General features: G+C 48.7%; 7 protein-coding genes across 7 annotated transcripts; 1 reads left to right on the top strand and 6 right to left on the bottom strand.

The window, feature by feature from the left end:
- Positions 1 to 186: 186 nt before the first annotated feature.
- Positions 187 to 1,974, top strand: FMAN_00014 (putative Dextranase; the record flags this gene model as incomplete). The annotated part of the gene is made up of 1 exon (XM_041821812.1): positions 187 to 1,974. One exon carries the CDS (start codon positions 187 to 189, stop codon positions 1,972 to 1,974), a length of 1,788 nt encoding a protein of 595 aa, XP_041687555.1.
- Positions 1,975 to 2,725: 751 nt separating this feature from the next.
- FMAN_00013 (uncharacterized protein) lies at positions 2,726 to 4,801 on the bottom strand (the record flags this gene model as incomplete). Its single annotated transcript, XM_041821810.1, has 3 exons — positions 2,726 to 3,019; positions 3,126 to 3,585; positions 3,648 to 4,801. 3 exons carry the CDS (start codon positions 4,799 to 4,801, stop codon positions 2,726 to 2,728), a joined length of 1,908 nt encoding a protein of 635 aa, XP_041687554.1.
- A 1,435-nt stretch (positions 4,802 to 6,236) lies between these two features.
- FMAN_00012 (putative transporter (major facilitator superfamily)) lies at positions 6,237 to 7,892 on the bottom strand (the record flags this gene model as incomplete). The annotated part of the gene is made up of 1 exon (XM_041821809.1): positions 6,237 to 7,892. One exon carries the CDS (start codon positions 7,890 to 7,892, stop codon positions 6,237 to 6,239), a length of 1,656 nt encoding a protein of 551 aa, XP_041687553.1.
- Positions 7,893 to 8,641: 749 nt separating this feature from the next.
- On the bottom strand, positions 8,642 to 10,949 carry FMAN_00011 (uncharacterized protein; the record flags this gene model as incomplete). Its single annotated transcript, XM_041821808.1, has 3 exons — positions 8,642 to 10,270; positions 10,325 to 10,630; positions 10,683 to 10,949. The coding sequence occupies 3 exons, from the start codon at positions 10,947 to 10,949 to the stop codon at positions 8,642 to 8,644; spliced, it is 2,202 nt and encodes a 733-aa protein (XP_041687552.1).
- Positions 10,950 to 11,652: 703 nt separating this feature from the next.
- Positions 11,653 to 13,410, bottom strand: FMAN_00010 (putative mfs-multidrug-resistance transporter; the record flags this gene model as incomplete). Its single annotated transcript, XM_041821807.1, has 1 exon — positions 11,653 to 13,410. One exon carries the CDS (start codon positions 13,408 to 13,410, stop codon positions 11,653 to 11,655), a length of 1,758 nt encoding a protein of 585 aa, XP_041687551.1.
- A 2,094-nt stretch (positions 13,411 to 15,504) lies between these two features.
- On the bottom strand, positions 15,505 to 16,512 carry FMAN_00009 (uncharacterized protein; the record flags this gene model as incomplete). Its single annotated transcript, XM_041821806.1, has 3 exons — positions 15,505 to 15,845; positions 15,905 to 16,362; positions 16,418 to 16,512. 3 exons carry the CDS (start codon positions 16,510 to 16,512, stop codon positions 15,505 to 15,507), a joined length of 894 nt encoding a protein of 297 aa, XP_041687550.1.
- An 828-nt stretch (positions 16,513 to 17,340) lies between these two features.
- FMAN_00008 (uncharacterized protein) lies at positions 17,341 to 24,920 on the bottom strand (the record flags this gene model as incomplete). The annotated part of the gene is made up of 4 exons (XM_041821805.1): positions 17,341 to 18,549; positions 18,600 to 19,436; positions 19,494 to 20,686; positions 20,735 to 24,920. 4 exons carry the CDS (start codon positions 24,918 to 24,920, stop codon positions 17,341 to 17,343), a joined length of 7,425 nt encoding a protein of 2,474 aa, XP_041687549.1.
- Positions 24,921 to 26,719: the final 1,799 nt, after the last annotated feature.

Below are 26,719 nucleotides of genomic sequence, written 5' to 3'. Positions count from 1 at the left end.
CTTTGACGGACTACGGTGTTCGTATAGTAGTGCCAGGTTAGCGATGCCTGCTGGTGATCTGTGTGGGTGGCATTGATTATAGGATATATAATTGGACTATTCCTGCCAGTTGTAGCAAATCTTCTTGGCCAACACAAGCCCACCGCACATCTTCAATCCATCATTTCGCATCTTTGTAAACACACAATGCGGGGCCTTGCGGTTTTCGCAGGTCTCTTCATCTCCTTGGTCGGGGCAGCCCCTTCCAACCACAATGCGTATGACAACAGAGCCCATTGCGGCTCCGACTTCTGCACGTGGTGGCACTCCGAAGGGGAGATCAACACAGACTCTCCTGTGAAGCCGGGCAACGTCCGTCAGTCACATCAGTACACCGTGCAAGTCAGCGCTGCAGGTGCCAACAATTTTTATGATTCTTTCGTCTACGAAGCCATCCCTCGAAACGGCAACGGTCGCATCTATGCACCAACAGATGCACCAAACAGCAACACTCTAGGAACCGACGTTGACGATGGTATCACTATTGAACCAAAGATCGGACTCAATATGGCCTGGTCGCAGTTCGAATACAGTCAAGATGTTGATGTCAAGATTAAGCGTAGAGACGGGACTGCCCTCAGGGCCAACGACGTCATCATACGTCCTGTTTCAATCTCATACAAACTCTCTCAATCCAGGGACGGTGGTCTTATTATCCGTGTTCCAAAGGACAACAACGGACGACGGATGTCGGTTGAGTTCAACTCGGACCTGTACACGTTCCGCTCTGATGGGAATCAGTACGTTACCTCAGGTGGCAGTGTCGTCGGCAGAGAGCCGCGCAACGCTCTTGCAATCTTCGCCAGCCCGCCTCTACCTTCAAATAAGAAGCCTCGTATGTCGTCAAGCAACACACAAACGATGAAGCCCGGTCCTATCAACGACGGCGACTGGGGTACCAAGCCAATTTTGTACTTCCCGCCTGGAGTCTACTACATGAACCAAGATCAGAAGGGCAAGTCCGGCAAGCTGGGCTCGAATCACATTCGTCTGTCACCCAAAACATACTGGGTGTATTTTGCCCCCGGAGCGTATGTGAAGGGTGCCATTGAATACTCGACCAAGCAAGACTTTTACACTACCGGGTTTGGCGTGCTTTCTGGTGAGCACTACGTCTACCAGGCCAACACGGCCAAAGGTTACGTTGCCGAGAAGAGTGACCAGTATGGCTTGAGAATGTGGTGGCACAACAGCATCAACCAAGGACAAAAGTGGACTTGCCAGGGTCCAACGGTAGCAGCTCCACCTTTCAACACGATGGATTTCAACGGGAACTCTGATATAACCTCTGAGATTGTCGACTATAAACAAGTGGGAGCTTACTTCTTCCAGACCGATGGGCCGGCAATCTACCCCAACAGTGTAGTCCACGACATCTTCTATCATGTCAATGATGACGGGATCAAGATGTACTACTCTGGTGTGTCAGTTTCTCGCGCCACTGTATGGAAATGTCATAATGATCCCATCATTCAAATGGGCTGGGACACCAGGAATCTTGACAACATCAAGATTGATACGCTCAACGTCATTCACACCCGCTACTACAAGTCCGAAACGGTTGTGCCATCAGCAATCATTGGCGCATCACCATTCTACATGGATGGCAAATCAGCTGACCCGAGCAAATCAATCAGTGCTACAATTTCCAACATCGTCTGCGAAGGACCATGCCCAGGTCTATTGCGGATTACCCCATTGCAAAGCTACAAGAACTTTGTCATCAAGAATGTTGCGTTTCCCGACGGATTGCAGACAAACGCCATCGGGATCGGTCAGAGTATTGTTCCAAAGCAGTCAGGTGTGACGATGGATCTTGAGATCGAGAATTGGACTGTGAGCGGTCAGAAGGTCACTATGCAGAACTTTCAATCTGACAAACTAGGCCAACTTAATATCGATGGCAACTATTGGGGCCAGTGGAAAATTACCTAGGATGATGGCTTGGCGGGACGGACTGGGGAATTACATTATACGAAGTAGGACTGTCTGCTTTGAGGGTGAACTGCTGAGGAAAGTGAGGTTCCGAGATGTTCTCTCAAAGCTACCTACATCGGCCAATCGGTGCGGGAAGCGAAGAATAGCTCTCCAGCGGTGGATAGAACTCGTTCAACACTGCTTTCTCTTCTCCTTCTCCCATTATAGCTTCCCTAACTGCATATTGAAATAGCTGGGTTACTTTACCGCATATAGAAACAGGCAATGATGTAACTATATGACATGTCTTGGATACCTTGTTGTGACTGGTATCTGAAGACTTCCTTCCATTTGTTTCTTTATGGCAATTATACGAGGTCTCAAGTGGATACTGCCGTCTTCACCTCTGGCTAGAGTCACCGAGCGTAAATCGTCCGGAGCGAGGCACGTTACCCCGTGGGGAAACGTGCGTTAGTTAGCACCAACTAAGTAGTGAACTAGATGTGTTATTTGCAGTTGAGACTTGTGGCTGAGAGCTTAAATCAGCAGAGAGAACTTGGTTAGCACCAACCTGGCTCCGAATCCTGAATTTCTAGGCATAGGTCTAGGCTTCAAAGGGTAAATGTCCGGCTAGTGATAAACCATCACAAACTTTTAGCCATCCAACTGGCCGATAAATTGCTAGGCGAATATTTACTACATATGTTGCATGTGTAGCATTGTTTTTAATAGTGTAGATAATAAGACACTCCATTCCTTCAGGAAGTATTCACACTTGCGTCCATACACTTCCGTCCTCCTCGTAACACAATATTTCCTGATCATTCATTCGATCTTCCGCAGCCATTGGGAATGAGGAAGGGTGAATCCTGGCCCCCAGAACCGTGGTTGCCTTCTGTATGAGCGGCTGGAGATACTGGGACTCATGATTCCGAAAGCCAGCAAGAAACACCATGAAGTTGTTCAGGACATCTGGCGCCGAGAACTCGGTGGAGGGTTGGTCCGTGTTCAGCCCTGCCAAAATGTCACACAAGCAACTCGCCACATCCGAGACCTTTTGCTCCTAAAGATAGAGGAGGTTAGCTGCGTCAACGACCAAGATCTAGCGTGCCATGAGAGACTTGTTCCAGCATCCCACTAATCAATTTCGTCCGCTCAAAGACACATACCATGCCAATTCCGTGAGACTCAAGACACTGTGGAGTAGCAGACAATATGATCTGCAACAAGTTCCTAGATGTATCCAAAACATAGTTTATAGTGGATCTCTGAGCAGTTGAGATTGCCTGGGGTGTATGCCCAATTTGTAGCTGACAGACGAGCACACGGAGCCAGAAATGGGTGATCAGGATGTCAAGACGCTGAGTTTCCTCGATATCGGACGTGACGCCTTCCACGTCATTACGGCGCAGATATCTGGCGATTGAAGGGTTTAAGTTCTGAGATATAACAGTACCCGACGGTTGCTGATCCTTCCAGGCAGCAATCAAGGACCCGTCGACAGCGGCGAACAACCTAGCCAAAGTCACAAAACCGTATGCTAGTTTGGGGTCCTGTGACTCGAATATCCGAGGCAGATCAATGGTAGGGGCTAAGACGGCTCGTCTCCGATGTTGGATAGCATAAGCTCTATAGAATTAAGTCAGCACGGCTGTGTTGATGGGTGCAAGGTTACTAGAGAAGCCACAAACCGCTCGGTAATAAAAAGGAGCCAGAATATGCGGCATTGACGCTGTGCTGTCTCCATATCAAGGCTCCTGTAGGTACTCGGTTGATCCAGTCCAAGGGCCTCAACGAATCCTATTGCCTCCCGGAGATAATACCAAGCGAGCTGGCTCTGATCCAAATTCCCATGATACGCGAAAAGAAAGAAAGACGTCAAGACTGTCCATTCATCGGGCTCTTCAATATAAGCGTGCTGCTGGCGAGCCTGCATGCACTGAGACACAAAGAATTGTGCAGAAAGGGCTGGCCGAATAGGAGGTATCGGCCGAGTGCTATCATTGATGTCGTCAAAGGTTGAGCCCTGTGCCTCGAGGCTTCCTAGGTCTGCGCCATTGAGTTGCGCGATGACGGCGGCGGAAAGGGCAGCGAGGAATGAGTAAAGACCGGCCGACAGCGGCTGTTCAAGATGTTCATCTGACTGCAGTAAAGTAAGAAGACATCCCTTATCGATAACCGGGAACACTGGGTAGAGTCGTTGGAAGAAAGTGTGCACGTAAGGCAGGAAGGTTGAACGCGGGAGCATAAGCAACAGGGGTTGCAGGTACGCCTCTGCTCCGTTGCTGCTCGCCCAAACTCCCCATTCAGATGACTCGAAGTGAGATTGCTCCGGAGCAGGTCTATTTTCGGTAAGGTACGACTCAACAGTCAGAAACCCTTGAAGGGAGGCAGGACTGGTACCGTCAGATGATGTATCCGCCTCAGCAAAACCTGGGGATGTGCTGCATTCATTACAACCCTCTAGTTCTGTGGTCGGTGCCGGAACCAAATCCAGCCCATCAGTGGGCATCTGGGGCTGTGAAGTTGTCGGAGCCATGCCGAGTATTTCCACGGCGGCCTCTGTGGTGGATGATGATCCATCAGTGTCCCAAGTCATAATATCCGGGGTATTCATCGAGCCATTGGAATCAGATGCTTCCATTCTGGAGCGAGTCCGAGCCCGGCGCCCTCGGGGCTTCGGAATCGCATCGTAACAGCAGGCAACCTGCCTCCTCGTGCAGGTTAGGCAGGGTTGTTGACGGTTACATTTTGCTTTGCTCCGCCGGCACTGATCACATGCGCGTCCTGGAGCCCGCTGTAGTGGAGCGCCAGATTTGGGATCGTATAGCCTCACCGAGAACATGGAGTCGGTAATCTGCAAACAAATTGAAGGTCTGGCTCAAGCCTGGATGGAACCAAAATAAATTTCTGTGTCCTTTAATCACCGAGGAGACCCTAATGGTTGTGTTAGTGTCATAGGACAAAGGAGGAGGGAAGTATGGTTGGTATTACCGCGATAAGCAGCTGATTCAAATCGACAAGAATATGGATTGTGGAGAGAAAGGACAAGGATTGGGGTCATAGAGTTCAATAGCGCTGAAAAGCTTGGTACCCCATGTTCATCCCCGCACAACAGCGAAAGCCGATTCGTGGCTCCTTCGTCTTCTCCAGTATGTACCCCAGCATAACGAACCGACTGACCCGCATGATCGCCAGGTTTTTGGCGCCATCATACGCGACAGAGTGACTGAGACTATCCCATGTTCGGTAAATGGCCGAAATTCAAGGATCTGAAATGGCTCTCGACAGCGCGTTAATGTATGTCCTAGCCGCATATTGGTTCTTTAGAAGTTGCCTCCATGATCTGATACCGACTCTCCATTTCGGCAGCTCCCAGCACGGCAGCAGAAACAAAAACGACATCTAGAAAACACTAGAGGAATGCTTCCGAAGGAAAGGCCTTGGTTTGACCCTGGTTTTCTCCAGAAAACGTGAATATCCGCTTGACTTAACATAGGATCCCAGGACTCAGAAACCTCTAATCGCTTAACATGAAACGAGGCGAAGTGCTTAGATCTAAGCCGGAGCGATCTATACCGCCGCTCATATCCCTTTTGCTTGTGCTAAATGCAATGCAGGGGTGTGTTTACAGGCTAGTTAGTTAGAAGACTAGAACCACCAAGTTCTTAATTGTCACTGAGCTTTATACAAACGTTTTCGCCATTCAGCTGTTAACTCAGTCGTCAATAGATACCTACTACTCATCGCTACTAATGGGCAAAGGAGAGAATATAAACATTTATAGGTCCCTCTCTTAAGACCATGATCTTGAACAAGATAGCAAGTATCAGTAGGTAAGATTGTTTTTTTGAACAGAAGGTGGCTAGTATATGGGGTTCAACAATGGCTCGAGAACGGAGTTAAGACCAGCATTTCCGAGGGCAGTAAAAGACAAACGGAAGACTAATATTTCACAGGGGCCCCAGTGAATATGCAGTGAATTACGGTATACATGTTGCTAAGCTCCTGGGCGTGATGCATTTTCCACCTTCTGCAATGTCTGGAGTCAGATTGAAAAAAAGCAAGGTGCTACATACAAAGTGCTAAGTTCTTTTACCCTCCACAATCCTAACTCACTAGCCGATATTTACATCACTCAGATTAGTACTCATACTACCGTTACCGTTCTTATACTCTCCCAGTCCCTATTTTGCAAAGACACAGAGTAAGAACGAAAAGACTGTCCGCGTCAGGAAGGCGATCTCAAGTACAGACATGTCCGCATCCAAACCGTTTCTTCAAAGTTCCGCCTTCTCTGGCTTGTCATCGCTACCATCAAGACCATGTTGGAACGGGTCCACCTTAGTTTCCTTGAATTTCCTGGCGCTGGTCCCTTGCTGGAAGAGTACATCGAGCTCTGCATAGGTACGGCCCTTTGGTTCTGGGAGGCGAAAGTAAGTCCAGATGACGCATAGAAAACAAAAGCAAGCCCAGAAGAAGCCGGCTTTGCCTCGCCAATTCCACGCAGTTGGATTCAGCATGTATGGGATAATGACACCATTGACAATACTGAATAGGTTATACAGATTGCGAGAGAGAACGATGGTCTTGGCGCGCAGACGAGTCGATGAGAGCTCGGAAACAAGTGAATAACAAACAGGTCCTACAGTCGAGTCGTAGATGAAGGTGTAGATAAGGAGCAGGGAACCAGTAGCCCACGAGGCAGCCGTATTGTGTGTTCCGGCTAGAGACACAAATCCAATAGCGAGAAGAAGAACAAACAGCAGAGACAGGCCTCCTACGTACAGGTAACGGCGGCCAAAACGAGTCATAAGGACCCAGGAGAACAGCGTACCAAAGAATCCAATGGCATATTGTCCAAGGGCCATGTTGAACGCATTCTCAGTAGCTAGGCCGGCCTGGAGGTAGAAATAAGTCGAATATCCCATGAGACCAGCACCACAGAGGTTTTGTGCAGCCCAAGTAAAGCAAACGACTTCTGTCCGGCGAAGATCGACACCCTTGAAGCAGTCGAGGTACGTCGTTCCCGCCTCGATCTCCTTTTCAAGCTCGTTTGTATGAACCATCATCGCGACAGTTTCCTCAGCATTGAAGTCAACATCTGACTTGCTTGTCAATCGTTTCAACGCGGCTACGGCATCGGCCTCGCGCCCTTGTCGTACCAGCCACCATGGACTCTCTGGGGCAAGAAACACGCCGATGATGATGGGAATCGGCCACGCCCATTGAACTGCAAAAGGAATACGGTACGCCCATTCGTCGCTCCGGGTGACGAGGCCCCGCAGCACACCAGAGGCAATAAGCTGTCCCATTACCCAACAGAGGTTGACATATGTCGTCAAGTAGCATCGCAATACCACGGGACACACCTCGGAGGCATATGTCACTGTCAATGTCTGGAAGACACCGAGTGGGAGACCCATAAGGATTTCCCCGACAAGAAGAGTTTGCAGATTTGGAGCGAAGAAGAGAACGAAGATTGCACCAATGATAGCGGTAAGTGCAGATAGCATCGTTCTCCGGTACCCAAGACGCTCCGAGACAAACCCAGTAATGAACAATCCAATGAACGAACCAACGGCCATAGCATTAGATAAGCCAGATTGCCATTGAGCAGTCAACTGATATGTACCATCGGGTTGTAAATCGCCGTATTTCTTGTTGAAGGGTTCCAGAGCGTAAAACGATCCCATTAGAACAACATCGTAGCCTTCCATCACAATAGCGGTGGACAGCAAGATAGACCACCCGATAGCCTTGGGATAGAGCTTGAGACCCTGCCAGAGAGTCATCGAATGTTCTTTCGTGGTTGCGAGTTGGGCATCGTGGATGGTTTCGTCAAAGTTTTCTTGACCCGTATAGTGGAGGTCGGGTGCTTCTACGGCTGCGATAGTGGCCTTGCCCGAGGTAGTGGGCTCCAACGAGGAGTGCATGGTTGATTTGGCTTCCGTGACCTGAATTTTTAGAAAGTGTTTTCGTATCTCGGTAAAAGGGTGAGGTCGATCGCTTTGATAACCAAGTGAATTAAGGAGATCCAACAATAATCAGGCACGCGGGGTTATATAGCCTCCCGGCTGAGGCAAAGTCATTGCACAGAGTCTCTCGTTTCTCGGACTTCTTGGGGTAACTTACTGACTGGTGGCTTGATTCTTTTGCGCTATAGTTCCCAGGAAGCTAAGGAATACGCCGGTCGAGCCATGATGCAGGCAAAACCTGGGGCCAAGCCTAACTATTCCCCGTGGGTAAGACTGCACTTGCTCCTATCCGGCCATTTACTAAGAGCCGTTAGGTCCATATTCTCATCCGGAATGCCCAACACGGTGCCAAGGGTGATTAAGCAGGGATGCATAGCGCGAGGCGGCCAATTACTACATTGGGTTAGTGGACGAATTTGGCGAGTCTGATGGAGGCCCATCGAGGACTCACCTGCTCAAAGCTATTGTTGCGCGTTAACAGGAAATGTAGCACTTCTAGGTACAATGAGAAGATATGTGTAGTTTGCAGCAAGTTTCTCTTTACCAATCGTGTAAATGAGCAATATCCACTCTCAGACGGTGACATGAATTTGGGTCCCCTTAGCTTCGTGAAGTTAAAGAATTGATTTTGGGTGCCTTTATGCTACGATAAGTCCAGGGTAAGTCTCCCCGTTGCTTTTTCTAGACTACATGTTTCCTCATGACAATCAATGCTCGCAGAAATTCCATTCCATCCTCTCAAATCTCGATTCCTCCTCCGCTTTGAACGATGTCCGCTCCTTCATCAGATCCAAGCGCACCTTTTTGGCTTCTTCCAAATCAATTGGCCAGTCCATATGATGAACCACTTTTTCGACTAGCTCGGGTGGCATCACGCCACGCCCAGAGTCCAATCCTGATTGACTTGTCCACCAATGCTTCTGCTGTGGCGGTACATTGGAAGTGCTGATGACAGGTATCGCTGGGTCGACAAGGAACAACGCGAGGATCTTTCTGTGACCGGGTTCGGTAGGATCGGCGAGTCTGAAATGCGAAACATGATGTTGCAAGACGTTGGGAAAGAATATTGCCCTCCCGGCTTTGGTAAGGACAGAACCGATATCCTGAAATATGCTCCCTTCCAAAGTAATATCAAAAATTCGCTCAATTGGATCATGCATATTTTGCTCATAGGAGATCTCGGCAGCCAGGTCTTCCTTATCTGCGCAGGTCCGGAAGTCCAGAGTACAGTCTGTAATATTCTCGCTGTCATAGTAGTAAAGAGCTGTGCTGACGATGTGTTCATTTAGCAGGCCTTCTGTATGCCACGAACCACCATTGTAGACAGGCTTCTCAGGCGTCAGGTGAATATTTGCAAGCTTGACGATGACCTGGATTTGACTGCTATTGTTGAAGAACCCACTTGCTTTCACATCTGAAGGCTGGATCCTCACATGGTCCTTTGCGCTTGGGTCGGCGTCGGGGAGCTTGGCAGAGTGGGTTGATGCAAACCAAGCGTCATCCAGGTTTCTGCGTACCGCATTCGTCTTATAATCCTCTGCCTTCTCTTCGCCCAGTTCATAATAATCTGGCTCACGATCATCTTCCTCGCCGTCTGCCAGCATTTCTTCCCACGACTCGACGTCGTATCTAGGCTCTTCGTCCTCACCGATAGGACGCCTCCATGGAGTGCAGCCATAGCCGTCCTCGATATCACAGAGATCAGGACAGGGACACTCATCATATTCGGCCTCATCTGTGGTTAGGCGCTGCACAGAAAATGAGTCTTCCCAGTTGTAGATGATGTCCCAAGCTGGTAGTGACTTTTCGACGAACTTTTCGATGATTGGATAGAGTTGGGCATGTTGTTGTGGATGGAGATTGTTGATGTAACTCACAATCTTGGCCTTTCCTGTCTCAGGGTCGAGGTCGACATCGCAAGGCAACCATTGGAACTTGTTTGAAAGCACCACGACCTCATCTTCACAGAATCCCCCTTCTCCGATGATATGTGTTGTCTGTTCGGACCCTGGGGCGCGTAGCACGGCGCCAGTACCACAGGAAGCAAGGGCGTTATCGACGTCGATAAGTCTGTCACTGAGGACCCTGGAGCGGCCATACATCAATGGCCACAGTGACGGATGCACAAGATCCAGGACTTGCTCGCTGGAGTTGGGATGCCAGTCTTTCAACTCTGGGGGGACGTCTTCCAGCGGTTTCACGCCCTCCTGGAGAGCTTTGGCCAGGTCAGGTGTTAGTAAACTGTCTGATTTAATAACTGTGGCTGTATAGTCGTAAACAGGCATTAAACCCGTCTTCTCGTACAGCTCTGCTTTGTTTCGCAGCTCGCTGATGCACTGTTCGAGTATCAGTATCATAACATCGAGGCCACCATGGTTCATTTAACTGACTGCATCGGCCATAGCGGAGGTAAAATCGGCATGCTTCCGATAAGAAGTCCAGTCCATTTCCAATGCTTCTTTCTTCCACTTGCTGGATATGGCCTCATCTTGAACTTTACGCCACCACTCCGGCTTATCGGAGAGTTCGTTGATGAGCTTGAGCATACAACTCTCGCGGATGAGTAAAGTGGCAGCTCGCCAGCCGTTCTCGTAATTATCCTCCATGAAGAGCAAAGGAAAGCGGTCTTCTTGGTCAGGCATGTGGCCAAGAGGCAAGCCAAGGCCTGGCTTTCGTACGATAAAGTCGACCTGGTCCTGTGGTTCTTTATTAGACTGATAGACCCTGTGATAAAATGATAGTTCTTACCTCGTTATTGGGCTCATTGCCAGAGAGATATTTGGCCCGCTTTAGCATTAGAACTAGCTCAGAGTAAGAGAAGGTATTGTAATAAAGATCGTATCTTTCCGTGATCCAAGACTTTGCCTTGAGTACTCCTGGATTGTTAGATCCTACCCAGGCATTAAATGAGTCCAGTTGCGATTGACTGAGCTTAGACACCGCCTCGCTCTCAGCCAGAATCTCTTCTTCGGCAGTGGTAAGCGGTGCCGGATCTGGATCCCAGGTGTGAGTCATTGTAACAAGTGAAGAATTGATGGGACAAGAAAGTTGAGGTCCTCAAGCAGCGTATTTATGTTAGATTGATGTCTTAGTGCATCGGCCTCCAAATAGGCAGATGCAAGAGTAAGGAGGTTAAATAATTTTCGGTGACTGCCTTTCTCAGCATAAAACCCTCTAGACCCATAGGCCTAGCCCTCTTGAGGCAGTGGCTAGTGGGTATGAGTGAATAAAATAGGCAGCTGAGCGCTTAGCGTTGAGTTTAATTGCTTAGCCTCCAACCATTCCTCATGATGTGAAATTTCATCAGCTAAGAAATGCTGCAGATTGATATGACCTTGGACTCCATCGCTTGTAGTTTTATTATTTAAGAATTGCCTAAGAAGACCATCTCTTGTAACAGCATTTCTTGATTTGCTGGTGGGTTAACATTCTATTCCTGAAACTTTGTAGATAGTGTCAAATCCCCAATTCCTCAACCGCAAGGTCCAGTTGATCCACATTACATCGTTAGGGTCAAGCTCTGTGACCCACTTCGTCTCACTTACGAATTGACTAGAAATCCCAACTTCATTTAGCAGTCAGTACAGAGTCCATATCGGCGAAGTGGGTCTGAGGAATTTGTATGTGGTCCTAGGGGTAGAATGAATTAAAATATGACGTATTTGAGTTCTGATCTATAGGTCTAACTAAAGCTGAGCCAAGATGGTTTTCGTAAAGGTTAAGAGAATGAGTTTCTCGTGTGAACACGATCGATGTCATAGGGGTTGCCGTCATATAGTGAAGATGGACCATGGACCGAAGATGTTCGTCTATGGTTAGAACTGATGACTCCATCATCAACGACTGTACGCTCGTCCTCGGTACTATTACCCTGTTCTTCTGACTCCTGTTCCCGTTGGTTCTGGGCCTGCTTCAAACTTTGCATAAAGGCGTCCGATTCAGCGGCAAACTTGCAATGAGTCCGGATGCGCGCTCCATATATGTAGAACAGGTAGGGAAATGGAACGCAGACCAGTGCCAGGAATGCTGGGATCGTTGATGCCCAATGCAACCCTAAGTTGTCATACATCTGTACTGTAAATAACGGAAAGGCTGCGCCAAACAAAGAGCGTAGGATCGAATTAGCAGCAAGAACTGAAGCTGCAAAGATCGTATATGCATCGACCAGATAATTCATGATACTTAGAAAAACCAGAATCAGACCAAAGCCGAAAGCAGCACCGGCCATGATGCTGACTATCCAATGGATGGATGGATAATTGGTCCAAGCAAACCAAAACAACCCCACTGGAATGGCAAAAGAGCCAATTATTGCTGGTGGGAGCCGAGCTTCTGGTGGTGCGAAACCGTTGTGCTCTTGATCGAGGAGAACATAACGCTTGTTGTCAGGAATCGTATAAATCAAAGCCGCCACCATACCCACAGCTATACCCAGAAATGCTAAACCTTCGATACCTTGACTCCAACCCCGAGCCTGTTCAAAAACGACTGGAAAGGCGGCGAAGAACAAGTAGAGGGTACCGTAGATGATCGCCATGTAGATTGACAATAGGAGAACGATGGGTTCCTTGAAGAGTAAAATCCACGGCCGCAGTAAGGAGGTGCTAATAGCACTGCGCAAGGAAACCTTGCCTTGTTTCAATTCAATGCTGCTGACATATACTTTTCCAGTCATACTAGAGAGTTTAGCAGCCCGGCGTCTTAGCAATGTCGGGGCATAGGTTTCTGGGATAAGGATGGTCCCTCCAATCCACATAACCCCAGCGAAAATCGCAAGGAATCCCATCACCCAACGCCAGCTAGCATTCTCGCCAAGGAATCCACCGCAAATTGGGCCAAGCACTGGACCAAGGGATGGCCCAGCCACAAATAGCGTCATCGCTAGGCCTCTTTGATGGGGCGGAAACATATCAGCTATAGCTCCTCCAGCATTGGTCAAGGGAGAAGAACCAAAGGAGCCAGCTAGAAACCGGAAGACCAGTAACGAAGCCCCATTGGGAGCACCAGCACACGCTGCATTGAAGATGGTAAGGCCAGCATATGTTCCAATGAACAGTAGCTGGCGGCCAAAGATCTCACTAAGTGGTGCCCATAGCAACGGTCCAAGAGCAAAACCAAGGACAAATAGAGATACGCCCAAAGTTGCTACCTCCTGGCTGAGGTGGAAGTCTCGGATGATCTGTTTTATGCCTCCTGTATATGCCGATGATACCAGACTAACAGTCAAAGTAGCAAACGAGACGGCTGTTGTTATAAACCATTTCTTAGAGTCGGCCCATTGCTGGGGATTCCTTGGGTCATTTGGGATCCATTGAACCACAAACGGGTCTTGTTCTGTGCCAGACCCTTGATAGTTATAGGCGAGGACCTCGGGCGTAACACCAGCTTGGTCGATGACTAGGCGCCAGTGTGGGAGCGTTTTCGTCTTCGTGTGTTCGGTGTCATCGGAGCGAGGCTTTTCGTCTGACTCTGTCATTGTTGTTTCGACCGTGGTTTGGACGAGCTAGAAAGTTGTTGCTGGATTTAGATATGCTAACTCGCAGTTTCAGATGGAAGGCATTAACTCTTTGTTTGATGGAGTGAGTATGCGGCGCGGAGTTCGTCAGGTTTTTTCTGCATTGTAGATGCAGGAGAGTAAGTGCGGAGTGAGAGACACAGTGGATGGTTCAAGGGATATAATATGCCTATCAAGGAAACTCAAAGACCATCCTTGCAAGGTCTAATATCCTAGACATCTGCGTATGAGTAGTCGAAATTGCGATATCAGCTGCGACGCGTAGTACACCTTCCCTTAACAATCAGGCACAGCGGACGTTAGATAGTCCCCCGACTGCCCATGGAGTTCGAGTCCGCGGAAAGTTAAATCCCAAGCCACTCAACATCGGATCTGATTGCGAAGTGGAGCCAGTTCTTGATAGATCCACTCGTACTGGTTATCAGACCAGGCAAAATCGGAGCATCGGTGGTTATAACTCCGATCTGTGCAACATTTGTCATCATGCAAGCAATCAATCCTGGACCTCAAACCTTAATATTCCACCCGTGCTCAATCTACAAGCATATGTACCATGACATACGGCATATTGCCACGGCAATCCTTTTCAATAAAGGAATCAGCCTCTATACTAACTAAATGAAAGGTACATTCGACCAATTAGAAATTGCGCAACTGCAAACTACCTGGGCCAAGGCCTTCACGCTCCAGATTTATCAGTTCTGCCATTGGGATATTTCCGGGTCTGACGGCATATTAATTGACTCTTGCTGCACCGTGAGATCGACATCTGAACGGGATGCTTCGGTAGCTGCTGTTCATACTGCTCTATTAATATAGATGCTTGCCAACCTTATCAATATCGCCATAGAGTCCGGCTGTGATATTCCTCGGCATAAATCGGCAGGAGGAGGGGCCAGAGATGATGATGGTGAATGTCACATGCAAACCAAGACTAAGCTCAAGGAGAAACTGCTGTAGTGATTGATTCCACGCCCTGTTGAGCTTAGGAGAGAATTGATCAGACATGGCTCTAATGCAGTCTCATCTCCGCTACTTGTAATACATACGAAGGGGCCATCAGTACCACATTATCATTCCGTGGCTAAAGAAGTCATACCTATTGGTTAAATCTCCGTACTCGGCTTCCGCGCGTCCCCTTGGTCTCCGGGCGGAGGTGGCATTGTACTGAATGGCACCTCGAGAATGAGTAAACCCACTAGATTAAAAGCATGCCGCTTTGGAATTACCGCAAATAAAAGCCCGCTGGGATGTCACATTTTGGCGTCGTCGTGAAAGTAGGATCTACTATGAGAGAAGTCTCCTTAAGGTGGTGATGAGACAGTGGCTGCCCCAGAAGCACGTTGGTGTCGCCTTCGTGGGATACAATGTTGCCAAGGTGTAGCCTTGATGCGTAAACTGGAGAGCCTGAGTATGGATAAAGCAGCTAGTATCAGCTTAAGAGCCACCATCTGTGGCTACTATACTTTCCGATTAACCTTAACGTCTAATCTACTTGATGACAATGTCCTGAATAGTGCCCCTATGAAACATAATTTGAACACTCTTTAGCCTACAGGCATGCAACGAAACAGCATTTACTGGCCCTGTTAAGATAATTCTCGCTTCCTATAGCCCTTAGGTACTGTGGCTTTTTTATAATAATTTAGGTGTCATGGTTTTGCAAAACTGGGGCGCGACAGCTGAGCCCCAATACACAGGGGAGTACGAAAGAAGTAAGTCCAGATCGACCTTGTGGACTACTGCTAACTGATTCACGAGTGACAGCAAACAAGGTTCATGAACTCGGAATTCATCCCCCAGATTCCATCCCAAGGCGATCGAGTTCCCATTGGTGGGGTAAATAAATACAGTAAAAGCTATTCGGAATCTAAAGGCTATTGTTATAAGTAGGTCTGCATCTTTAGTCGATAATCCTATAGAATATTTCTCGATCCGCAATTTTATTATCACTCAACTTGCAAGCTAGTTCGGAGGGCAACATTGGGCCTGTAACCACTAAGTTTCAATATTGACTGGGTGTGACAACTGGGCCTTGGGTAACAAACTCGGGATCTAAGATTCCTGTGAAAACCACAGGTTACCAACAGCTCCTGCAACCTCCTTTGCCAAGAGCCGATGAATGGCGGTTCCAGGGTGATAATTGTTCCACCACAGACAGCTCTGCCCATCAGGATTCTCACAGGTTGAGTTAGGAGCACCATATATAGTCGCGTTATCAAGAGCCTTTGAGTAAGCGTTTTCAGAATTGACGAACCAGACGCGTGCTTCTTTATACTGAATTAAAAAGGATTTTAGCCCTTTTCCCAAGTAATGATTGTAGAGCTCGACAGCACTCTTTAACTTGGCTTGGGATGTTGGACCTTTGGAAATCATAAGTGGCGTCCAGTGTTGCGCTGTGATGGAAACATTAGCTAAGAGCCTTAGAAGCAGGTATGATGGAAATGAAACTCACGGCCGGCTGACAGGATGACAAAACTTCGGGCACCAAGTTTATATAACTTCTGGAGCTGCTGTATGTATTTGGTTGATATTTGAAGGTACAATGAATCCTTGTTGTCTTCAGCGAAAGAATTGCCAACGTCGTTATTCCCAATCCAAATGCCGACCAGCAAGTTCTCAGAAGTCCATGGCGGATTAGTGGCAAATTCTTCGCAGAGTTCATCGACCTGATTGATGAAACTTTTGACTGTATTTGAGTAAGGGGGGATTAAGGCTGAATCGGTAGTTGCACCGCCAACAGCAAGGTTGTATGAGTATATGGTGCTGGCGTTGAACTCGGTGATGAGATATCCCAACCAGTTCAATCCTCCACTGGTTGTCCATCCGGGCAGGCTTGGGTTTCCTAGAGGATTGGAAGCTGAGGGTCTGGACTTATCAAGCTGAAATCCGGTTTGAGTAGTCGAGCTTCCACTAGTTAATTGTTAATAATTCCATATAAAATATAAAGATCTTGTTGAAAGCTTACAATGTCACTAAGTATTTGACATCCCGTGCGACTCCTAGAGGCGCTACCATCAGAAGGGAAATTAACAGCTTTAGAAGGGGATGAACTAAAGCCATTGAAGCCAGAGTTATATTTTTAGTTGCTGTAGATTGTGAGGGAGATAAAGAAGAGCGCGCTGCTTAAATAGAATATTAGGCGTTTACAACACATTATAAAGTTAAAGTACCTATATACCAGTAATCATTCCATTAATACATATTATAATTATATCTGGCTGCACTTAAGTATATAAAAGATAAAATAATTTAGGTACCTCTTAAGTATTATGTAGATTAGTATACTTTAAAGTTCAAACTCTCCTGATTTGTAGAGCGGGGAGATTCGGCCCTTAAATCTAGCGCCGACATGGCTAAGTGCCTCTAGTTCCGGACCTAATATAGCTAGTGCTCCCCATAAGAGCTCAAAACAGGCTCTAGGACTTTCGACCTTCCGTTTCCAAAGAGGCTTAGTGGCCTGTAGCTAGGTAGGAAGCAATGCAGTAAAGCATTCAACATAGAATTCAGTGGCTTTAGTTCCAGAAGCGAGCAGAACCACTTTAATTTTGAGTTTAGAAAGGACCTAAGCAGGGATGCTTATCCCTAGAGTGCCTGGTCTTTTAAACACAACTTTAAGGTACTCAGCCAGGCCTGATTATTTAATATAGAGATTGTTACAAGCATTGGAATATTTATACACAATAAAATACATCAAGTCTCATGTGATGATTCAAGCTCTAACCTGATGAAATACACACTCATATTCTTAAGGCTCAATTACTAGTCCTTGGTGACAACAACCAGCCTATAAGCAGGCGTAGCATAGCTCCAACCAGCCCAACCCGATTTCCCATCTACAGTACATCGACAAAATGAAATATTATTTGACAAATTAATGTCCCATCATGCTCAATCGGCCTCTTTCTCATCATCAAAACTGGCAAATGAGCTCCTCTTTGCAGCCAGTTCAGCCAACTCTTCCAAGCTCTGGCCACTCATGATATCGAATACAGCAACATCAGAGCCAACCTCCTTCATGAACCAGGCGCGCAACTCGACTGCGACGAGGGAATCAACTCCATAACTATGCAGAGGCTTCGATACGTCAATGTCTCGTTCGCTTGAAGATAGAGCTTTGCAGAGCTTCTGGACAATAGCTGCGCTAACAATCTTGGCTGCGTCAGCTAACGATGCCGCCGCTGGGAGTAGCGTGGAACATGACGTGGCTGAACCTTCGCCGTCACCTTCACCCTCATGATCACCTTCGCCTCTGATCTGGTATAGATGCTTGAACAGAGGATCAGTCATCCATGCTGGTTCTGGAATGCCCTTGATGCGAAGAGTAGCTGGGGCCTCAAGACCAACTGCGATTTGAGCAAATGAGGAGGCCTCCATCTCCCGGTTGGCATTGGTGGAGTACGTTCCATTCGGGCCACATAACATATCGAGCAGGGCAAGGAACTCGTCTTCTCGCATGGCATTGAAACCTTCTTGACGAAGATTAGCCATACTCTCTTGGTTCTCAGCGGCGAACCCGACAGAAAGGATCATTCCCAGGTCGACAGCTACACCCGGAAGCCCTAAAGCAACCCGGTGACGGGCTAAGGAGTCTTGGTAGGTGTTTCCTACACAGTAGTTGGATTGACCTCGGTTGCCAACCACTCCAGAAGCAGATGAGAGAAGGATGAAGAAATCCATGTCCTGTGGGAGAAGCTCGTGCAAGTTTCTTGATGCAACCACCTTGGGACGTACGGCAGTGTAGTAGTCTTCCGGAGACATGTTGGAGAATATGCTATCCTTGAGGACCATGGAGCCTTGGATGCAGCCCTTGATAGGTGGCATCGTTTTAGCGCAATCATTGAGAACCCTTTCAAGAGCAGCGCGGTCAGAGACGTCGCATTGAGGTGCTGACGCTGTCACGCCAGCGGCTGCGAGCTCCTTCATGAGTTCTTGAGCTGCAGGTCGCGTGGTTCCGGACCGAGAGAGGAGAATGAGATTCTTGGCCCCACGAGACGCCATCCAACGTGCTGCACTGCGTCCAAGACCGCCGAGACCCCCTGAAAGCAGATATGACGCATCAGGATCAAAGTAATAAGTGGGCTTTCGACTGGGTTCGACCTGGAAGAGGTTAGTGTTGATACATGATATGAGCTGTTGAAATAACTTACCATGACATGATCGTCATCTTGAGCCTTCAAGACAAGCTTGCCCATATGAGATCCTGATTGCATGATTCTGAATGCCTCTTGGATGTCCGAATAGCTGTAGACATGCAGTGGCTGTGGTGGGGTAATAGATCCTTTGGCGAGCAGATCAACGACATCTTGAAGGACGCGGGAGAATAGCCGGCCTCTTTCAAGTGATATGAGACCAATGTCGAAGAAGGAAAAGGTGACGCTCTTTTTGAATGGCCCCATTGGGAGACCTGCATTGGCAAAGATATCCACCTTGCCGATTTCGATAAATCGCCCGTATGGGGCAATGCAGTCCCAGCTAGCACGCAGGGTCTGTCCGGCTGTAGAATTGAGGATGACATCGACGCCGCGTCCATCAGTCAACCTCTTGATGCCATGTACAAAGCTCAAGTCACGACTTGACAGGACATTGTGCAAAGGAATACCGTAGTGCTCATGCACAAAGTCTCGCTTCTCGATAGAGCCCACAGTGACAAACACTTCAGCTCCAACCGCCTTGGCGAGCTGGATAGCAGCCTGCCCGACACCACCAGCACCCCAGTGAATCAGGATGCTCTCGCCGGCTTGGAGGCGCGCGAGGTCATGAAGTCCATAGTATGCGGTGGTGTAAACAACCGGCACTGACGCGGCGACCGCATAGTCGATGGTTGAGGGAATCTTGGCGAACTGCCATTGAGAGCCCCTTGCAAAAGTCTTGAAAGTTCCCCTGAGAAGACCACAGACAGAATCGCCGACAGAGACTCGCTCAACGTCTGTTCCGACGCGGGTCACCACGCCGGCGCACTCTTGTCCAAACGCTTCGCCGATAACCTGACCCAGAGCTATCATGACATCAAGAAGATTGAGGCCAGTGGCGTGAACGCGTACCTCGACATCATAAGGTCTGAGAGGCTTTTCATAAAGCTCGTCATCTTGGAACTGAAGGCTATCAAGGAGACCAGGCACAGCACACTGTAGGGTCAAGGCTCTACCGTTGCTAGCATCCTGCCATGTCTCTGACCTAGCTGGCTCGCCCTTTGTCTTGGCGGCTATGAGATGATTGACTGTGTTGGCCTCGGTGATACGTGGAATGTAAACAGCGCCATCCTTCTCGAAGAAGGTGTTCTCGTTTCCCCCTCCTGTACTCAAGAGACGTAAGATGATGGAACTGGTCTTATCCAAGGAACCCAAGTCGTCGATGGATAGAGTGACAAAGTTTAATCCTGGGTTCTCAGCACGCATGCAACGAGCGAAACCAGTCACCATGTCAGCTCCAGGGTTCTTGGGTGATGGACCACCTCCCTGATTGACCCAGAACAATGTCTTGGTGGAACTAATTAGCTTCTGGAAAGCTTCATAGTCATCGTCATGAACGTGTTCCAGAAAGTTGGACTCGAGGTCCCCGAGGAAGATGCAACGAGTTTGCTGCAGATCCTTGAGATCTGCCACAGCATCTTGCAGGTTAACAACAGCAACGCTAGTGCTGAGGCTGGACGCTTGCTTCTCAAGAACTGTAGCAAGGCTCTCTTGGGTGGCTGAGCCGGATCCCGCACCACAAGTGATGATCTTGATAGGCGACGAGGAGTAGGAACTGGTTGGTGTATTTTCTTCACTTCCATCACCAAGCGCTGTGCAAATGAGGACGCTGACCATCTGATGTCTATGATCTGGAAAGTCATAGATGTGCAGATCGATACCACTGAATCCACTGGCTTTGAGAGATCTGGACCAGTCATTCGGAGCAGCCAGTGGTGTGAACTGACGGAAGTCCTCAACAGATAACCACCAACCAGGCAGCAATCCAAAGGCAAAGCCGGTCCGTATCATGCCAGTGTTTGTCATCTCATACAAGATGAGTTTACCCCCAGGCTTGAGCAACTTCCTCGCGTTGGATAAGGTCGCTTCCAGGTTCCTTGTTGCATGGATGACGTTGGCAGCGCATATGACATCGTACTGTTCTCCCGGGCCCGAGAACCCTTGTTGCTCTAAGTTCTCCTCGATATTGAGGGCGCGGAAACTCATGCGTGCAGCACTATCCTTGAACATTTCTCGAGCGTTCTCAAAGAAGCCAATCGAGATATCTGTAAACGCATAGTGGCTGAACCGTGGTGTCCCAGTCTCACCATTACCTTGTGTCGTGAGACACTTGAGAATGGGTCTTGTGGCGCCACCAGTCCCAGCCCCAACCTCGAGAACACGGAGGGCTGGGTTCTTGTGGGCCAGAGCATCGATATAGGCCACCATGCGGTCATAACCAATCTCAGCCCCGACTCCAGAGCGGTAGACGTTCTCTACTAGCTTGTCCTTGAAGAGGAGCTCCAATGCATCAGACTTGCCAGCGAGGATGTTGGGGAGTTCCCGTCCAACATTGACGACCAGCTTTCCTTCAGCAGAACCGTCTGTGAGGAGCTTGATCTCCATTTGACTGATGTATTGGTCGTCGGCCGCTCGTTCGCGCCATTCAGGCATGGCATGTGGGATAAGGCCAGCGTCATACTTCTCCAGTTGGTGCTTGATCCAGGCGATATACTTCTTGTGATAGGGTACAGACTTGGCGTCGCGGTTCTCGTTATAGATTCTGTCCCAGAACCGTTTGATATACAAGAAACACATCATCTCCACCTCCTGAATCAACTGGGCTTGTTGAGTAGTAGCACCGCATTTTGCGTCAGGTTGGATTGTCTTGTCCGCGGTCTCTTGATCCAGAAGAGCTGGATCTACCTTATAATCAAGGTTGAAGCAGAGTCTTCTGGCAGCGTCGGACGAAGAAGCGCCTTCACTTCGTGCCACAGTAGTGATGACAAAGTTGTCAACCGTACAAACGGCCTTGCCGATATCAACGTCAATACCAACAATGCGCGCCTCAGCCTGCCTAATGCCCAGGAATTTGCCTGAGCAGGAGACGCGAATGGCATCGAACTTGGATGTTGAGGGATCAGCAGATACCCAGAGGTCGCCAATCTCGGAGGGAACCATGACTTGGTCAATCTCGCGACCACCTTTTGTCAAACTGACAATGATGCTCTGGAGGATACCATCGAGTACGGTGGGATGAATCAAGTGGTCTTGAAGATAGCCTAGAGGCATCAAGCTCTCAAGATCTTGCCTCTCCACAGTCGCCACAGCTTCACCAATGTCACCGCAGCGAATATCGCGGAGAGTCTGGAAAGTAGCGCCAAAGTCAAGACCAACGGTCGACAAATGCTCATAGAGCTGTCGAAATGAGGTCTCAACTTTTGAGGCCTTCTCAACGCCCGCAAGCCTATTCTTGCATGCTTCTTGGAACTCAAAGTCTTCTCTTCCATCGTCAACGACGGTATAAGGTTGTTCGTACTCTGTGACGACCAGACCATGGCAATGCTCGCGCCATTCACCGCCCTCATAACTGCTGAGCGAGAACTTGCGAACTGTCCTCGCCACAGTGTCAGGATGGTCCCTCGAGGGCTGCATATAAAAGTGCGTCTCCAGACCATTCTGCGTCGCTGGAACGCGAAGAGCGACATTAAAGCGAGCGTCAAGAATGCGAAAGCCCTTGACTACACGAGATATGTCTGCCATCTGTCGACTAGCTTCTATGGCCATAACAAGCATTCCTGCGGCGGGGTAGATGGTAGCACCAGTGATTCGGTGATGCTTCACCCAAGGGTTCTCTGAAAGACGCAGGTAGTTCCGCCACACAGCATTGGCTGGATCCCAATCTGGCACCGGGGCACCAAGTAGTTCATGTCGCATTGCAGGACGGAAGCGGTATCCTTTGCTGATACGACTCTCATTCCAATAGATGTTGGAGTGGTTGAAAGGGTATCCCGGTGCATTGACTACAAGGGAGCTGTCCTTTGCAATGCTGGCATCAGACATGTCCACCTCGTACCCGCGGCACCAAAGCCAGTTGGCGGCGCCCAAAGCAGTGTCAACAGCAGAAGTACCACGACGGAGCACTGATTCATATCCAATACCACTCACTTCTGGCGTAAGCTCCATGATCTCACGAATGGGGCCACGCAATGCCGCATGCGGACCAATCTCAAGTACTTGAGTAATCTTCGGGGGCTTGACTGTTGCTTTGGCCGAAGATCCAAGCTTCTTGACTGGCGCGCTGGAACTGGTGTTGGAGCACATGAGTGAGAAGGCTTTGGAGAATTGGACTGGCGAAACTAGATTGTCAACCCAATGATCGCGGTTCTTAAGAGCAGAGGCTGAGATGACTGTCCCTCCCAGGGACGAATAAAAGACTGGAGCAACCTTGCCTGGTGATATATTGGTTCCAGCCTCGAGGTCGCCAATCAAGCTTCTGTATTCATCTGCAATGGTGGCCATCAGAGGTGAATGGTAACTGTTATCAACCTTGAGCTTGCGGGCAAAGATACCACCAGAGTCTGCAGCAGCCTTGATCTTGTCAATATATACTGCACTGCCACTGAGCGTCACGTTTCTCGGACTGTTGATACAGGCCACAACGATATCTCTACCCGCGGCGCTGCCAACATGTTCCTCGAGATATGACATGGCACTTGATGAGCTCATGGCCACCGAGAGCATGGCTCCGTTGGTATGATCGGGAGACTTGGCCAGCCGAGAGGACAGAGCACCCCGATAGAATGCTAGCCTCCAGGCCGACTCTTGGGATATGGCACCTGTAGCATAGGCAGCACCAATCTCGCCCGATGAATGACCGACCACGGCAGCAGGCTTGATACCCCAGCTGGCGAGGAGGTCAACCAGAGCCACTTGCAAGGCTGTGCAGATTGGTTGACTCAATTCAGGATCATCGATGCGTGACTTGTCTTGGTTCTGAAGCAATTCACCAACAAGTGACCACGGGCAACCCAGCTCTCGCAGATATAGGTCCGCAGCAAATATGGACGTGCTGAATGTTGGATAAGCAGAGAGCAATTCTCTACCCATGGCGTACCACTGTGCACCTTGTCCTGTAAAGACAAAGCCAAGCTTAGGGTCCGCAGTGGCTCTAACAGGTGAAGGGTTACCCTCCAACTTGTTAGTCAAAGCCGCGATGCTGTCAGCGACGATGGAGAACCGCCAAGGGAATGATGTGCGGTGGTTGATGAGGGTATAAGAAAGGTCACTCAAGAAGCCTTGTTCTTCCTCAGACCCAGCAACTATTGACTTGTTGGTGGAATCTAGGAACTCCCTGTATGCTTGTGCCATGCGGGCTGCTCCAGCTTCATCGAAGGTGGAAAAGAAGAATGAGCGACAAGGGGGGGCATAACCTTTGAAGCGCTTGACCAAGATATACTCATCGTCACTCGAGCCAGAAGTAGACTGATGACCGTTAGAGTGGTTATTGGTGATACCGTTTAAATGACCGTTGGTGCCATTCGTGCCATTGATGGACGGCCTCAGGCCTTCAACCGGTGGGAACTCAATGGTTTGGTGTTTTCCTTTCAAGCCATGCTCGAGGAGATAGTGATAGGCATCATCGATAATGATGTGGGCATTGCTTCCACCATAGCCAAACGCATTGATTGAGGCTCGCCTGAGTCCTTTAGAAGGCCAGGCTTCAGGCTTGGTTGGGAACTTGAGGTGCCAATCATGAACAGGAATCTTGGGGTTGGGGGTCTGGAAGCCCATGTTGGGAGGGATTATACCTTTCTCAAGGACCATTATGGCCTTGATGAGACCTGCAATCCCGGCCGAGCCTTCAAGATGGCCGATATTTGTCTTGACTGCGCCAACAACCATTGGCTCTTGCTCGGAGCGATACTCTGAGAATGCGCCGCTGATGGCACTTGCTTCAATGGGATCACCCACAGGAGTACCTGTACCGTGAGCCTCAAAGAAGCGCGTCTGCGTCTTGGATAGACCGGCTGATTGATATGCGGCGTTGATCAAGTCCACTTGCGCCTGTCGAGTGGGTTGTGTGATGCCAGGTGAGTTGCCATCCTGGTTGCTTGAGGAGCCTCGAACGATGGCACGAATACAGTCGCCATCACGGATAGCATCACTCAATCTCTTCAGCACAACCATTCCAAACCCTTCACCACGTGAGTATCCATTGGCCCGTTCATCAAAACTGTAGCATCTCCCATCGGGAGATAGAAAGCCAAGGGCTGTGAGTGGGATAATGGTATCAGGGTTGTAGAACAGGTTGCAGCCAGCTGCTAATGCCATGTCACACTCGCCCAACCTTAGACTATTACAGGCTAGGTGACAGGCGTTTAGACTACTGGAGCACGCTGTGTCCAGACTTATGCTAGGCCCATGAAGGTCATAGAAATAGCTCAGTCGATTGGCAAGCATGGTTGTTCCAGTGCCAGTAGCAAAGTAACGCTGCTGTATCTCGGTCTCTTTGAACATGATGGCTTCATATTCACGAGTAAAGCAACCGATGAAAACACCAGTGTTTGTTCCAAGAACTTTATTCATTGGACATCCCGCTATGATAGGGTCAGATCCACATTCTCCATAGTAAAACATCAGGGGTTCATACCATTTTCTAGAGCACGATAAGTATTTTCGAGCAGGCCACGTTGTTGAGGATCCATACCACCAGCTTCAGCAGGTGTAATGGAGAAAAACGGAGCATCGAAGGCGGCGATTTCACCCTTCAGAAAATGCGCCCTAGTAACATTGAGCTGCGATGCTGATCAGTCGTGTACTTCACAAAGTAACAGGAATGCTAACTGAACCCGAGCGCTCCGGGTCCGGGTGGTAGAATGACGACACTTTGAAACGATCGTCTGGAATATCTGTGCAGGCTGAGCGGCCAGTTACCAGCATATCCCAGAACCCATCGGCGTCAGTAGCATCGCCGGGGAACTTGAGGTCAAGACCAATAACAGCGATTGGCTCCATAGCTAAACTTGAGGATGCTTCAAAAACAATAATGCAGTAAAAGTTGAATAATTGGGTATAAGATAGAAGGGTTGAGATACTTTGGGTTTGTCACATGGCTAATAATAGGAGTTGCGAAGTTATTATAGGCCTACACTTGAACAATACGTGAGTCTCGTCTAGCCCTCTACGACCAGCCCCTTATCGTAGCTAAATTCAACACCTCTGTGAGATAATGTATGTTGGATCAATCTGGTATCCAATTCACCGTGGGGGCGAGCTTTCACTGGATGATTACTGATTATCATGTTCATCTGCAGTGGCGTTGATGAGTTGTCAAAGAGTGAGTGGTATTGAGGCTACCCCTAACGTCCCTCCCTATCATGGACTGCCTGCAAGACAAACAGCCTAATAGCTCTTGCAAAGTTATTCCGTCTCACGCAATTTTGAGAATACATCGTCAATCTGAGGTACAATTTCTCCGCGGATAGTTTCTTGCATTCTGATTTGGCTACAGTCAGAAGTATCCGTTATCAAACAGTGTCGTGACGTGACTTGGAGGGGCAGATCATTTTGAAGTCAAGATAGCCTTGTTGACAAATTTTCAAGTGGCAATACAGAAACGATTACGGCTCCCATCTATGAATATTTGTATCTTTACATTTCCACCAGGTATTTCAAGCATAGTTCTAGAAATCTGCCATCCCATATGCAATGCATGCCTTGAGGCGAGAGTTCCAGTTGTGTATTTAGCCTGGACCAGATAAGCAGGTGGCAAGGGTGGCTTTGACCATTACATGCCTCTAGCAAAAGATCCAGTCGTTTATATGAGTCAACATAGAATGTCTGTAGCAATCCCTGAGAGGATTTGCCAAGAGTGAGGCTGCAGGTCGAACGCAACCACGTAATCAATACACCGAAGGGCGAGAGGAAATCAGCCCACAAATGCTGACCAACATGCATTGCAACGCTGGTTCGTATGCGATATGTGCCATTGCATATATCACGCATTTAAAGTTCTGTAGCGTTTATCTGTTTGAGTTTTGAGATGTCGATCACGATGCACTGATGCAGTAAGATGACCTCGCGCTCCCACACAAGCCATGCTCATAGCCCATTCGTGGGGATATGCTTCCACATCTCGATGTGACATTTGCAGTCGAGACATGTGACTGAAGGCTCAACTTCGCCCATGATAATCAAAGACAATTTTCAAACTCAAGAATAACGGGTACCTCGACAAGCCCATCTCCGTATCCAGCCCAAAGTTTACAAACTTCATTATATGTCCATTCGTGCACAGACCAGTGTATCAGGGTAAA

Source organism: Fusarium mangiferae (genome assembly GCF_900044065.1).
Source record: "Fusarium mangiferae strain MRC7560 genome assembly, contig: FMAN_scaffold013, whole genome shotgun sequence".
Classification (NCBI taxonomy): domain Eukaryota; kingdom Fungi; phylum Ascomycota; class Sordariomycetes; order Hypocreales; family Nectriaceae; genus Fusarium; species Fusarium mangiferae.
Note: the sequence above shows the minus strand (reverse complement) of the source record. Positions and strands in the feature narration are given on the sequence as shown.